The following is a 14,612-nucleotide window of genomic DNA, read 5'->3' as shown; positions in this document are numbered from 1 at the left end:
GAACAAGCTCTCCCTATCACAGAATAATTGTGGGTCTTCTTCCTGTTCATCTGTGGGTCATGTCCAATGGCAAAGACATTACGAATAATTCTGGACTTCGTCTTGTATACAAAGTATTAAACACCTAAATATGGTTTTGCCTCTTTTTGTTGGCTGGGCAGAGACTATGGAACAGATCAGTGCTCAGTGCTGGCCACCTTGAACATGCTGCCTGATGGAGCTGCAAAGCAATTCATTCTCTCTCCATCACTTTTCACTCCATAAAGTCTTCCCTGGCCTCCCTACAGAAGCAGCAGAGAGATCTCAATGCTGTACCAGTTTGTCATGAAGCTTGCTGTCAAACTTGGCAGTAGCTGCAAGCTACTATATCTTTTCTTACCAGCAAAATTTGCAGGTGGAAACTGTCAGCCGCAAGTGTGCCTTTCAGACTTTGGGAAAAGAGAGGCAGCAAGACTGCAGCAAAACAGACTATACAGCACGTCTCCTGAAGAAGCCCAGCTGATAGACAGAGACAAAAATCTCAGAGAGCAATGAGGAAGGAAAAGGTATTGCTGGAAATTGTGCAGATTGTGCAGGAGACTGTATTCATGTTTTCCAAGGGTCCTTGGGAGCCACAATGTCTACAGTCCATACCTCTATAAGGCCACTGATTTCTTCCCTTTGAGGTGAGCATGTAAAACTCACTCAGTAGTTTCTCAGCTCCCATGGATCATTCCACAGGTGGGGAGCCTGAGGCTCATGAAAGCATGAGCGGATTAGCTTTGTCAAAACAAAGATCCTGTTTTTGTGCCAGTAAGGAAAAAAAGAGGGAGAGGGGAAAGCATAAAATAGAATTTATGATATATAGGAGGAAAATTCTTTTTTAATAGAATCTTTTCAACTTTTCCATTAAATTTTGGTTGCTTGCAGTGCAGGTTTAGAACTGCAGCTCCCTCATTCCCTTAGGATGGTCTGCATTTTATTATGTTAGTAAGGAAGTCCAGCTTACTCCTAGCAGAGCTACTGTGTGAAACATTACAAATTCAAGCCAAAGGCTGATTTTCTACCTCCATTCTGGAGCCAGTGATTTTATGTAATTTTTATAATGTGTAAAATAATATTTTGTTATCAAGCAATAGCGAATCACACATGATCATATCATAATGAATAAAATTACATGAATCCAAGTGTTACCAATATGATGACTCAATTTCAGCTGGGATTCCTAACCAGAATGAGGAAAGGAACATATAAGAGGAGGGGAGGAAGTATTAGTCATGAAACAGGGAAGATGAAGTGCATAATTAGAACATTAGAAGTACTTGCTTCCTTCACTTCCTCTTTCCCCCTTCCCTCTCTACTCCGTCTACCCTTCCAGTGATACTGGAATACATCAATATTAGAAATAGGTGCATCAAAAGAAGAGGAACAACTCCAGTACCAGCAGTCAAGGACAAAAAAATATGGAAATCTGGACAAGTAGCAACACCATATATCTGTCCTCTTAGAGCAACAATAGTGGGGAAATTATGTGGAGTAAATCCTGTTACACATAAGTGTAGCAAATTTTGTTGTTCAGAGACACTAGGAAGGCAGAATGAAAATTATACCTACCAAGATGAATCCAGAGAAAGGATGTGACACTTCAATAGAGTCAGAGAGTATACATCTGCATAAACCCTATCAGTTCTCTGTATTAAAGATAGCCATAGTCTCCATGGATGTAATTTAAATGAATTAATGAGCACTGACAAATTTTTTCGCATTTAAAGATAAGAGGAATGAGAAAGTCTTTAAGATACAATTCTCCTCGTAATGTAGCTAGGGTCTACTGTTCTCAACCTGTCTTTCTTTCAGATCTAATTGTTACAGGTAAAGACTGAGCCTTTTGCTATGATTTATGCTGAATTCTGCATTAAATGCTACAGAAAGTAGTAGGATTTCTCTTTTTGAAGTTATTTTTCTAGATGCAGTCAGCTTTAAGAATTTGCCTTCTCACAAAGGCCACGACTCATTCCTCTAAGCTGCAAGACTGTGGCTCTTTAATACACTGCCTAGAAAACTTGGTTTTTAAATACTTATCAGAACAAATGCACCAGTATATTGTACCAAATTCTCTCTGTCTTCCATGTTAATCTTGTAAATAAAGTCTGTGTTAACCAGAACATTCGGTTGCACTTTTTCTTTCTGTCTGTGTGCAATGTGTGTGTGTGTGTGTGTACAGGTTTGGTTCTTAGGTCAGTAATGCACTTGAGGTTAGAAAAAAATCTTGTTTACTCAGTCACCCTTGTATTAGACTATATATCCTGCCATTTGCTGGAAATATAGCACAGCAAGAGGAAGGTAAATTTTAGCACTAGTTCTCTCACCAAACAGGTTGATGAAATCATACAGCCATGGAGATTTGCACACGTTCAGGACATTCAGCATGGATTTCAGCTGAAGTCATACCTTAATTCTCTCCACTTGTAATAAAGACTTGCACAGAACATGAAGAAATTAGAAGTTCATCTTATCTTCAGATATTTTTAGAGAGATTGTGAATGGCAAGCCCAGAAATTCTCAGAGATCCATTTATGTAACAGTGGCAGCAGCCAAGGAAAGAAAGAATCAAGCTGAAATGAAATTCTTGATCCCATATGGGCAAAGAGTACAAAGGGAATCATCATGTCTGCATGAAGAGAGTGATGGTGATAGAGTATTAACAGAAGAGTCAGAATCCCCAGAGTCAAACACTGTGAGAATGAGTAAAAGCCACAGAAGGAAATGGAGGCTAAAGAGAAAGGCCCACAGTAAATATCTGCAGATGCTGCTGTTTGCAGTGGGGGCTGAACCAACAGGGGTGTAGTCATACACACACGTAGCACCTCACCAGTAAAAGAATATTGATTTTAAGATCAAAAGTCAAGAAGCAGTAAAATCCGTGTCAAATAACATCAGCAGAGGAGGTTGTGCATGCTCACTCATGAACATCTGCACTAAGAAGCCACATAAGTAACCATGCAACAGCATGGAAGAAACATCTGCAGCATGTAGACCACCAGCTGTGCAGTAATAATACTTTGAATATCCAGAGTGCCTTTTATCTGAATACTGCAAAGCATTTTCCAAACAAATTAAGCTTCACAACACCACTGTGAGCTTCTTATTTAATGGTAGGATTATTTCATCCTGCACTAAATGCCATCGCTGCGAGAATGAAAAGTAACACCTGTATATCCTCTCACAGAAATGTACAACTTTCAATGAAAGTGATGAAAAGGATGTAGTTAAAGTGGAGGAAGACTTGAGGTGGTCTGAATTAAATGTTTAGAAAGGAAACTCAGACATAGTATTAACATTCCCTCCCTTCCCCCCCCCCCCTTTAGTTTTAATGCAAACTGTCACATTAATTTTTATGTGGTTAGTCTTTGGTCTTAATTTCTCATTGGAAGAGGGGACTTTCACGTGTGTGTACTTGTAGGGGTGGCTCTAGATGTGCTCAGAAGTACAGATAAATACCTTTCTTGGTTGTGTATGCTCAATAAAATGCATTGCTGTGCATTGCAAATAACTTTCCTTTGTACTCCTTCAGATCTGTTTTTATAAGGCATCTTGATGATTATATTACAGCACTGCCTTCCAAGGCAGCAAAGGCAGCATGCCATGTACTAAGTCCTAAAACAAACTTCTTGCTGCGTGTGCTTTCAACCCCACAGGGTACTCCATGTAAACAGCATTCTAACCTGACTCTGCTGAGTTAGTGAGATATGACTATATTCCTTAAGAACAAGAAGAAAATCTGGAGAACATAACATATACCAAATGAAGACAGGTCTTACAGACACCCCATTATGATTCCCTCTTTCTGCTTCTTAATACTTTTCAATCCCATTAAAATGTTAGTGGAGGAAGTGCTTTGATGAGAAACTTGTGGCAGTGAAGCAGGCTGTTTCTTTATCAAATGAAGTTCAGTACTAGCAAAGAAATGCCAGAACAGGCTGTCCTGACAGCTAGACAAACATACATCTTTAAAACTTAAATTTCTGAGGGCAGCAAGGAGATTCTAATATGTGCTTGACACCAACACTTTAACCTATGACTACGGCTTTTTGATGTTACAGTTAAATAATAATATTAGCTAGGATTTGGACATGATTAATTGTATTTACAAGAAATTGTTAGGGGTGTTTGGATATTAGGAAATAGCATTAGCTTTGGCTATGGATTATATTTTAAGCATTTCTACATTCACCATCTCTGAGTTGGTCCCAGCTAGGCATGTGGTGGTTAACCTCAGGCCAACTTCTCCCTTCTCTTGAACATCTAGTTACAGGAGGACACAGCCTGGCTCAAGAAAAGGCTCTTTCATGGTAAACATTTTCCAGAAAAACTTGGTGTTGGTATAACTCCATGCCTGTTGAAGCCCAGGGTGAAATTCTGTTTGTCTGTAATGCCAGGTATGGTTGGCCACCAACACCTGCTTCTGACGTCTCATCCTACACAACCAGCTCTGAAAATGTTCTCTCATGCTCACAAACTGACGTTTTTCCAGAAAGAGCTGTTTCTTTTCTCCATGGATGCAACTGAACAAATGTGCCAAGTAACTCACTATCCTGCCAGGACTGACTACTTCATTGCAAATAAACCATAAAATGGCATAAATTACTTGGAGAGAATAAAATGTTCCCTTTCAGTATGTACATTCATTAGTTTTTCTCTTTTATACTAGTTATGTCCATTTGATTCACACAGGATTTTCCTTAGCCGTATTTCAAAATAGTGAATAGAAAGATTAAGTCCTAAAAAAATCCTTCACTTTCAATTCTATCACACAGATAATAAGTTCATCTACTTTTTGATATGTGGTATTAAGCTTCCCACAGTCTGACCCATTTAGAAGAATAGTAGTAAGGTTTAAGGTTCCTGTCCATAGAAGTGTCAATGTTTGCACCCAACACCAATTTCTATTTTAGTTTTCCATGATCATAACATGTGAATTGTATTTTGCTCTTCAGTTCAGACAAGCCTTAGAGCTCAGAGGGTAACAAAGCTGAGACCTAAGCTGTACACTAGCTCAAATTCACCAGTTGAAATGATAGGATTGCATTGTTTCCACAAGACAAGGAGAAGAACTGAAATCTGCAATCCCAGGCCTGACATCTGTTCCAACTTAATAACAAACTAAACTGATTCTCCCCATATGGATATCTGCACATATGCGCAATGGAACACTCAGTTTTAAGAACATTTGCCTCTGGATCCATGTTGGGCCACTTCTAGTTTCCAGACACAACCATAAATCAGTTCAGTTTCACTAGAAAGAGCAAAGATTCACAGAGAGCCCCAAGCAAGAATCTCTACCCAACTTTCCTAACCCCAAACCTGGCTTTGCAGCAATACATTATATTTGTTTTCAGCAGTGGAATGATATTACATGTGATCACAGTCTCAGCAGCAATAATTTATGAGTCTGTTCCCCCTAACCCTTCCACATCTGGTCCTTCACAGAGCTAGTATCCGTGTTCAGAAATCACATGAAAACCACATCTTCTCTGAACCCTGCTTTGAACTCCCGTTGTTTTAGAAATATGGTAGCAAGAGGAAAAAAAAGAGCTGTGAAAGACAAAGCAAAAGTAAACCTCTGATCTGGGGACACTGGAGCCCAGGACTGTGTGGCTGGAGTCAGCCCCTTGCTGCCCAGTTGGAGCAGCTTGGCCAAGCAGCACCAAAGAGCCAGGGATGAAGCATCTTCCAGCCAGGCAGCCAGTCAGTTTGGGACACTCACCAGGCAGCTGTGCTGGTCTGATAGTTAATTAACCTCAGGCCTTGACTCAACTACTTTCATGGCAATGCCAGATAAAGGAGTCCTCCCATCCCCTCCCTGCCTCAGCTGCTCCTCCTCTTCTCAGAAAGCACTCTTCTCTTTACATTCAAACAGAATCTCTTTACACTCAAATAGCATCCCAAAGCTGAGGAAATTTGAAATACATTGTGGATGTGCTCCAAAAACTGCAAATTGCAAGGTGGGGAGGGAGTTGGTCACACAAAAATGCATTGTGGGTTTGCACCATGAACTCCCTGAGGGTTCAATAGCCATTGTACCACTTGGTGGGTTTTATGCCAGTCAGAAGTTGCAATCATAGCAAGCAGCTCTGAATGCTTGAGATCAGCAGGTAGAGCCTCAGAAGCATTTCATTGTACCATGTCCTGTTTCCTTATTTAATTTTACACACAAGTAAGTGGGCAATTTGGAGCCTCAAACCTTCATTCATGGGCTATTACAGCAAATATTTTTAAAGTCAGACTAGCTTGAAATGCCATTTCTCCCCATCTGTTATCTGCTAAGCTTGTGCACCTTGTGTACTTTTTAACTTGCAAAAAATCCTAAATTTTGCACTTACAAAACACAGGAAAGATAAGAACCCTATCATTAAAATTTCCCATTTAACAAGAAATGAAGGGAAGCAATGCATTTTCACAGCATTAAAAATGATCCAGTTGTACAGGTGGAGAAACAACTCCAGCACATTTACATAGCTTCTTCTGAGGATACCACTTTGCTGCTAATTATTTATATAAATGTCCAATAACAGAGGGAAGTCCCCATCTCATTTAACACAACTTTCATAATGCTAACTGAATGCAAACAGCTTTTAGCCATAGGCCCAATTCAAACCAGAGGCAGTTGCTAAATTATATGCATTGACAGTCAGACCTCATATCTGTGGGATGCAAGAAGGAAATGATGCAAAGTCTTGAGTTTGCTCCCTCCAAGTTCAAGGCAGTTCCCAACCAAGGAACCTGTACCTTTCCCTCTGGGTCCCAGTTATGGGCAGGCACAGGAATGGTACAGTTTGGGAAGTGATTTGTCCCACATACTCACAAATCATGTCTTCAGCAGTGGGGAAATGGCAGAGCTGGCCCTGACCCCATCTCCTGACCTCCCCATTGCTCTGTCTTGCAAGGTGTTTCATTGCTTTCAAACATCTGAGTGAAGCAGAGCCTCTCTCTCATTTTTTATTTCCCCTTCTAATGCATTCACAAGGACAAATAAATGCACAGATCACACTCTGTGACCACAGAGTGATACGTAAATCACGTTTCTGGGGTACACATGCTTCCTAGGGCTTCCTTTGATGCTGCCTGAAGCACAGCAGATGTGCTAACTGGCCTTTCCAAATCCCAGCCCTTTGCAGGGGGAAGCATAGCACAGTCTGCTGCATCTGACTTCCAAAAGCAATGGGGAATATGCTCAGAGGTGGAAGATGCCCGTGCCTCATCAATGTTATTCTATTACTTTTCTAGTACTTACCAGATCCTGGCCCAACGTCTTGGCAACATCATTTTAGATTAATCAGGCCTGAGCTATCCAGGTCAAAAAGGGGGTCATGAGGGGTCATGACATTCAAAACATAGAGTTTCTCTTGACAAGAGAAGCAGCAAGTGCTATCCCATATTATAATCTGAAATAAAACAGCATCAGTATTCCAGCAACTTTGTGAAAAATCTGCAAATTGGCTAGACTTCATCAACCATGATGACAATACTAGCACCTATTTTCTTTTTCCTGTTTTCTGTGCAATTAAGTGACCCAGAGATGTTTTTCCATTCATGAATCAAAACAGGGACATATCAGGTTAAAGGCTAAATAGAAGAACTTGGCTAAGAGCACTAATTCTTCCCTGTTATAATTGTTTATATTTATTGTTAATATTATTGTATTACCAACCAAAATACCTCTATTATTTTATGCAGCAGAACTCACAGGCCCTATGATCTACTGCATGCAGATTTAGGCTTTAAACACACTTTCTTATTAATCCTAGACATGTGATTTTCTGAGGTGGCTTCAAGCAAATCATCTCACCTGCAATGAGACAGATGAAAAATGTGCCATTAAGGTCTGAACCACAGCTGATGTAAGATGGAAGACACCTTCAGAAATTGTCCTGTGACAGGCTTGTACTGAGAGTACTCCCAGAGCCAGTGAAACTGGCAGTAAGCAGTCCTAGCTCTCTGTGTATTCTCCCCTGCAAAGGGACAGTCTGTGTAAAAATATCCATTTACACCACCACAGTCTAAGTAAATTTCTCCATTTAGATATCCCCTTAGCATTGTCAGTCACACTCATGGTCTTATCTCCAGGGAACTTCCAACAGCTTCATATTCTGGTTGGAGTGCAAATTCCTACAACATGAAGTAAACACCTCTGACCCCTGGAGCAGCCCTTTTCCCAGAAACCTCCATAGGAAAACCATGGCACTATAAAAGACCACATGTCAGAATGAAATCTTTTCATTCTAAATTCACTTTTATTGCTGTTTCCAACCATCACAGGAATCACACAGCATGCAAGTCAGGAAATGCAGACACCAGAGATCTGCTAAGTGGCAAATACCTCTCACTTGCTAGATCAAGGTGCCAACTGCGGCCCTCAGCACTGGACTCCCCTGCTACCCCCAGCTCACAATGACTCTGAAATCTGGTGCTAACCTCTCTTCTCCAGTCATCAAACTGAAAAACACAGCAAATATAAACTTTATAGTCTGCTTCTCCAACTTGTCTTCCATGAAACACACTCTGCAGCAACACTCCCACAGAAGCTTAACAGAAAACACTGACATTAGCAAAGCTGCTGGGTTGGTTCATTGGAGACCTAAACCCAGCAGCACAAGCCACTCCAGAAGAATATTCCTGATCTCTGCCCACTAACAGGGTAATGAAGACAAAGTGAAAATTGCAGTGTTGAGCCAATGGATAAAACATCAGGAGATTTCAAACTGCACCAAGCAGTTTGTCATGGAAACCATGACATAAAGTTCAGAAGAAGGTCAATGCTCCATAATCTTTTTCTAAAGAGAGATTTTATTATGTTTTTTTCTTTTCCAAGCATGCATCAATAAAGATAGAGCACCAGAGACAGAGAATAAAGATATATTTTGAAGTACTTTTTGCCTGGATGGTTCAGGCACATATTTTCAGCCTTTGGTGTAATGGGCGCATCTGCAAAACTCAGCACTGATGGGCAGTGGTTTAAATGGCAGCCAATGTTCAGCACAGCTGATAACCCACCTGCACCAAAAGGTCAGTGGAGATGGACAGACTCTACCATAGCACTTAACAAACAATTCTTTCTGATTTTGGAGGCTTTACCTTCCACACTCAGATATTGAGACTTTGACTGTTGCATGCCTGAACTGGTTCATATGTGATGCAGGACAGAGCTGGGACCAAGCCTCATGCCTCCTGTTCACTCGCCTCCAAAACACCAGCCACCTCTTGAATGCTTAAAAAATACTATGCTTCCTAAAAAGATTTAGAGAGTTAAAATGAAAAACCAGGGCCACTTGAAGAAAAGGGATTACTTCCTTACAATGGGACTCTGGTCTTTTCCTGTGTCTAACTAGGTTACAGCTGAAAGTATCACTGCACTGCTTACAGATTTTCTACTTAATATTATCATAATAGCACAGAGAAATATTTCATTACAGTGACTGCTCCCCACTAGGATTGAATTACTTTTGTATTAAACAAATGGAAAAAATCCTAAAAACAACAAAAAGCTCTGGGTTTTCTGTCAGAAGCTGCATGTTTTGCTTTGATTAAGGTCCCCTAGGAGCTCTACTTAGGCTAAGACAACTAATTTAAGGTATTTTATCTTGTGAAATTGGGATATAATCTTAGATTTTTCAGAAGTAAAACAGAAACATGACACCTGTTCAGCCCCGGTGCTTTCCTCTTTCCTGATGTTGCGTTTCATGGTAACTTTTCATATTTAAAAGCTAACATGCATAGAAACTAATCTCTTATAACAGTCCACAACCATTTATATGACTCTCTAAATCAAGCCAACATAAGAACCATGTGGACTCAGAGTCAGAAAGCAGGTTCAGAGATGATCCAAACAACCAGTATGGCTACACTGCTGAGAAAGGCCACTTCTAATACCAGTTGGAAATTCAAAACCTGCTAAATAGTGGCTAAAGAGCTCTTCCTAGACTGTTAAAATATTTGCCTATAACCTGTTGTGCAGTCCTTAGTAGCACTTCACAATACTTCTCACTTCTCATGAGGTGATCACTTGAAGCTTCTATAAAATACAAGGAAAAAAAGGCCACCTAAGTGTTTTTCAAAAAAATCAACTCACAGTGGAAACCCAGGAGAGACCCACAGATTTCTCTCCTTCACGTTCACCACATGTGCACTTCCAATGCTGAGTCCTCTGACAAAAAATTAAATTACTTGTGGGTAGCAAATTACAAAGTACTGTTAAAATTATATAGAACTTTCTCATGGTTTTTCTCTGGTGTTTTCTGCAACATGTCAGAAGATTAATTTGTTTACTGTCCACAGATGCAACAATAACCACAATTAGTTCCCAAGGAACATTCAGTACAGCAACACTCCATATCCTTTTCTGCCACAACTGTTTTTCCACAGCATCTGCCGAGGACTGCCACTGCTGAGAATGATTCTGAAAGCTCAAGGTGTCCTGCCTGAGCTCAGCAAGCCAGGCTCACTGTTGCCAGTGGAGGAGAAAACCGATGCACTCTACTAAAGATAGACCAAAGACAGACTTCATGCAAGCATGGGCTACAGTGCACCCTATGTCACTAAAGGCAAAACTCTTGCTCCTAAATCAGCATTAAACTCATGACACGACTCCTGATTTTAAAATATTATCAGTGAAAGAAGAAGCAGGTTAACCATAGAGGTGTTGCCACATACCGAACTAGATGACTGCATCCTTCCATGTATGCATAAAAACTCAGGCAAGGGTTTTCACCGAAGCCCACCACTGATGAGACACCCAGCTGTCTGTTGCTGCAGATAAAGTGCTGTCACTTCACAGCCTGGCCCACCAAGTAAAAAGGTAAGTGATTCATTTGGACTATTTCAATTTCTGGGACATAACTTAGATCTCAGTCATTTGTCTGAGTTGTTCCCATTACGCTTCCCTTTTCTGAGCGATTATTAAAATAGTCAGAATGATGGGACAAAGCTCTCCTCCTGGGCATAGCAGGAATTTAGGATATGTGTCAGATAAATGTATCAAAGAGGAGATAATTCCTAAACACTAAAACCCCACTGGAAATATATATGACAGCCCCAAGGCAGCCTGACACTAGTATCCCTCACCTGGGGCTGTTAGACAAACAGGTCATATTTTACTCAGAGTGAAAAAAGCATACACATTGTGGTTCTCTGACACTCTTTAATCTTAACACAGCTGTGAGCTTCTTTAAGTAGAGAAACCTTCTGGGTGAACATGACCTTTGGATAAATCCTTCCATGTTCTGTGTCATGGTATTTATTGTTACAGTCAGGCTAATGATTCACTTTGTGAATAGCCCTGGGAGGGATCTTTTTTCCAGCCACCCCACAGACCTATAAATGTGTTCCTCCATCACTGTCACACCTGTAGTACAACAGGGGAAAACAAAGTGTTAACCAAAAAAACAGGAATATATATTCTTTCACACTTTCATTTGGAGTACTGCACAGAAATACAGCATTCATATTTATAAGATATATAAAGGAACAGTAAAAATTTTTAACATTGAGGCAAATGGCTTCTGGTAAACTCTGTAAGAAGTTATAATTGTTTGCCAGAAACACTAGCTACCTGAACATAATGCATTTTCCTAGGATAAGGAAGGCATCACTTCTCCCTTCAAAGCAGACAGTGGACTCTACAGGAAAGGAGGTCAAAACCAATACAAACCTTGAAAACCAATCTCTGCATCTGTCAGTTTTCAGAAATCCTACTAACTTTAAGAAGAAGCTGGTTTTCTTGCAGCTCAATATTTCGAAAATTGTAATTACAAATATTACCCTCAATATTACAAAAAAATGTTCTATATCCACTGTACATAACCACAGTAATCCTCTCTTGGTCATTCCACAGTCAGCTCATAACAAATCTTTTTGCTGAGTCACCAAGAAGTCTGAATTCAATCTGAACATGGAATTTGATGGGGTCCAAGCTGCCCAGGAAGAGAGGTGTCAAAAGCTGCTGGATAAACTACTTTGCTGGAACTAATTGTTGAGTGGGTTATTGTTGTTGGATACTGCTGGGAACCAGGGAAAAAGCAGCCGTGAAGCCTTGGATTTCTTAGCCTGCTCAAGCACAAGAAATTATAACAATGGTTAAACACCTGCAGAGTTTGTGAGAGATGTGTTATTTTGCAGAGAGTACGTTTTCAAAGAGGTGTTGCCTTCTTGGAGCAATGGGTCTCTTCTACTCTGTTTTGCACATACTACCCTATATAGTGTAGTGTTTCTTTAAATAAAGCTCTCTTTTGCTTCTCATTGCACAAGGAACTATGTTGCATTATCCTTTTCACCACTCTCTTATAGCCACAAATGCAACAGGTTATTGGGCTGCTTCATGAAATACCATCCTATCCAGAGCCCTGAGACATGAGCTAGGACTTTCACCACCAACCAAAAATGAATCAAAGACCTGGTTCATGTCAATCTGGGTGACTTTCTCACATCTGAACAGAAAGCAGACTTAAACATTTTATTAGTACCTTATGCCTGAAAAATGAAGGATGCTGCCAGCCACAAGTCAGAATTTGCAAGGGATTAATTTCTGTGTTCAGATTTTTAGCAATGCATATAATTCAGGCAATAGTTAGGAGCAGACAAAAATACATATGTTGTGTGTGTAGGAGTGATAGCAGCATAATATGTTGGTTTACGAGATCAGTCTCTGATCTCTGACTTTCCTGGCTCAAACTCTCAGGCATCTGATGTTTTCAAGTGATAGAACTTTTAGCACAAAAGCATAAGTAGTGGTGACTTGGAATGAGTTCAGGTGCATTTTCATGCTTCTTGGGAAGGAGCACCTCATGTCACAAAAGTCATCATTTGTTCGCAGTAATTCAGAAACAGTCAAGGACTGGGATGATTCTGAGGACTTCAGCAAGCTGTGCTGTCACACCCTGAGCTGGAAACATAAAAGCAAGTCACCACAAGAAACTTCTGTGTCTGTTGTTCATACTGTACCCACTCAACAGACAAAACTCTCTCCCTCAGACTGCTGATCCAGCATTTTCATGCACTCTGCATAATTCCAACTGTATGTTAAAGGGGCATTTCCACAAGTAAAAGACTCTTAAAAGCATTTCTGCAATACCAATTTTCCTAAAGCATTGTAAAAAAATCAGAAAAAAACATCGGAGTCTTTCAGAAAGTCAAAGAAGTTATTATCCTTGAAATAGGTTGCTACTGGATGTCTAAACCATGCAACGTTCTGCTTTCAGTCACCATCCAGATTTAGTAGGTCTTAAGGGAAAAATCAGACCTAGTCTCCCCCAGTCAATATTGGTCATCAAGTCAATAAATCTTAATACTGGCCACAACATAGAAACCAATAAATGTTTAATATCTTCTTCTGGGTTTTAATTATGAACACTGAGGAAATTTATCAACTCTTAACTTCCTAGTCATATGGAAAAGCTTTTAGACATTCACCACTGTTGATCATTCCCACACAGTTATAGAACTATAACATATTTCACCAACAATTCTCTGAGAATTTACATTTTAAACCCTGGGATGACTTTGAACATAGCCTGTGTCTGTTGCAAGGAGAGAGAAAAAAAAAAAAAAAAAGCATTTTTTTATGTTATTACTTTCAGTGCCACAGTTAAATATCCCCTGCCCATATAAAATTTTAACTTTTATGAAAAAAAGATGAAAAACATTGACAAAAATTCCTGTAGTATTCCTTAACTAAAAAGTGTTCCTGGCCAAGTATTTTATCATTTGTAGAGAAATATGAACAGCACTGAGAGACAAAAAGAAATAAATGAGGCAGGTGAAGAAAATTCTTGGGGCTACAGTGCACAGTTTGCATGCAGCTGATAAAAAGAACCACGAAGTGTGAATTCCTTGCCACAAAAACTAGATGGGAATCCTGGCCAGGGATATCACTGACTACCACATAATATGTACTATGGCTATGGAATAGATTATGTCAAGTCAGGCAGCAGTCTAGACATCTTGGGAGAAAGCACAGGCTCATGAGAGAACACCCTGCCAAAGCAATGTGTTCCTTTGGTGTCTCTCTGCCACCATGTCTGGTGTGATCTCACCCAGCTGTGCAGAGAACACAGTTCACAGATTGCATTCTTCATCTGCAAGATGAATTGGGTGGACACCAATTTGAAATGACTGTATAGAGATCAAACTAACCAAAGAGACAAATTATCTGGAAATCAGAGCAGGTGAGTTAAAGGAGAGCTGGAATATGAACCAAATATCCCTTTCAAATGGGCTGAAATGCCTGTGTAATGTATTTTGATTTTGGGCTAGTGCATATTTTGAAGTCAGACCTTTACTGATAATGGTTGCAGTGAAGATTTGGTCCTTCTGTAAAGTGAGGAATTGTGCTGCAAATAGTGGGAACTACATTTTTCAGATGCTGACAAAACACAGCCTAATTAACATATAGAACCTGAGATCATGTTAACAAGCCAAATGGCAGATAAAACAGGCACTTTTTTGTGGGATCTGTTTAAGTTCTTCTCTGATTACCGCTTCTAGTGATATATTGGTGATGTTGCTCTATACTTTCAGGAAATCATCTTTGCCTTCAGACACAAGGCCAAGAAGGGTATTTCCCATGCCAACCTGTCCAT

At 40.0% G+C, this 14,612-nt stretch overlaps 1 protein-coding gene across 2 annotated transcripts in view; it reads right to left on the bottom strand.

The window, feature by feature from the left end:
• The window catches only part of BMPER (BMP binding endothelial regulator), a 145,065-nt gene that overhangs the window by 17,028 nt on the left and 113,425 nt on the right, over positions 1–14,612 (bottom strand). Inside the window, exon 14 of one of the 2 annotated variants that reach the window (XM_079302622.1) lies at positions 12,797–12,916. The exons of the other annotated variant lie outside the window; for it this stretch is intronic. Within the exon in view, the coding sequence (XP_079158748.1) occupies positions 12,889–12,916 (28 nt within the window). The 3' untranslated portion in view covers positions 12,797–12,888. Of the gene's footprint in view, positions 1–12,796; positions 12,917–14,612 lie in introns of those variants that run through there. 2 annotated transcript variants of the gene reach the window in all.

Source organism: Erithacus rubecula (genome assembly GCF_903797595.1).
Source record: "Erithacus rubecula genome assembly, chromosome: 3".
NCBI lineage: Eukaryota > Metazoa > Chordata > Aves > Passeriformes > Muscicapidae > Erithacus > Erithacus rubecula.
The sequence above is the reverse complement of the archived record's forward strand: the minus strand, read 5'-3'. Positions and strand labels throughout refer to the sequence as shown.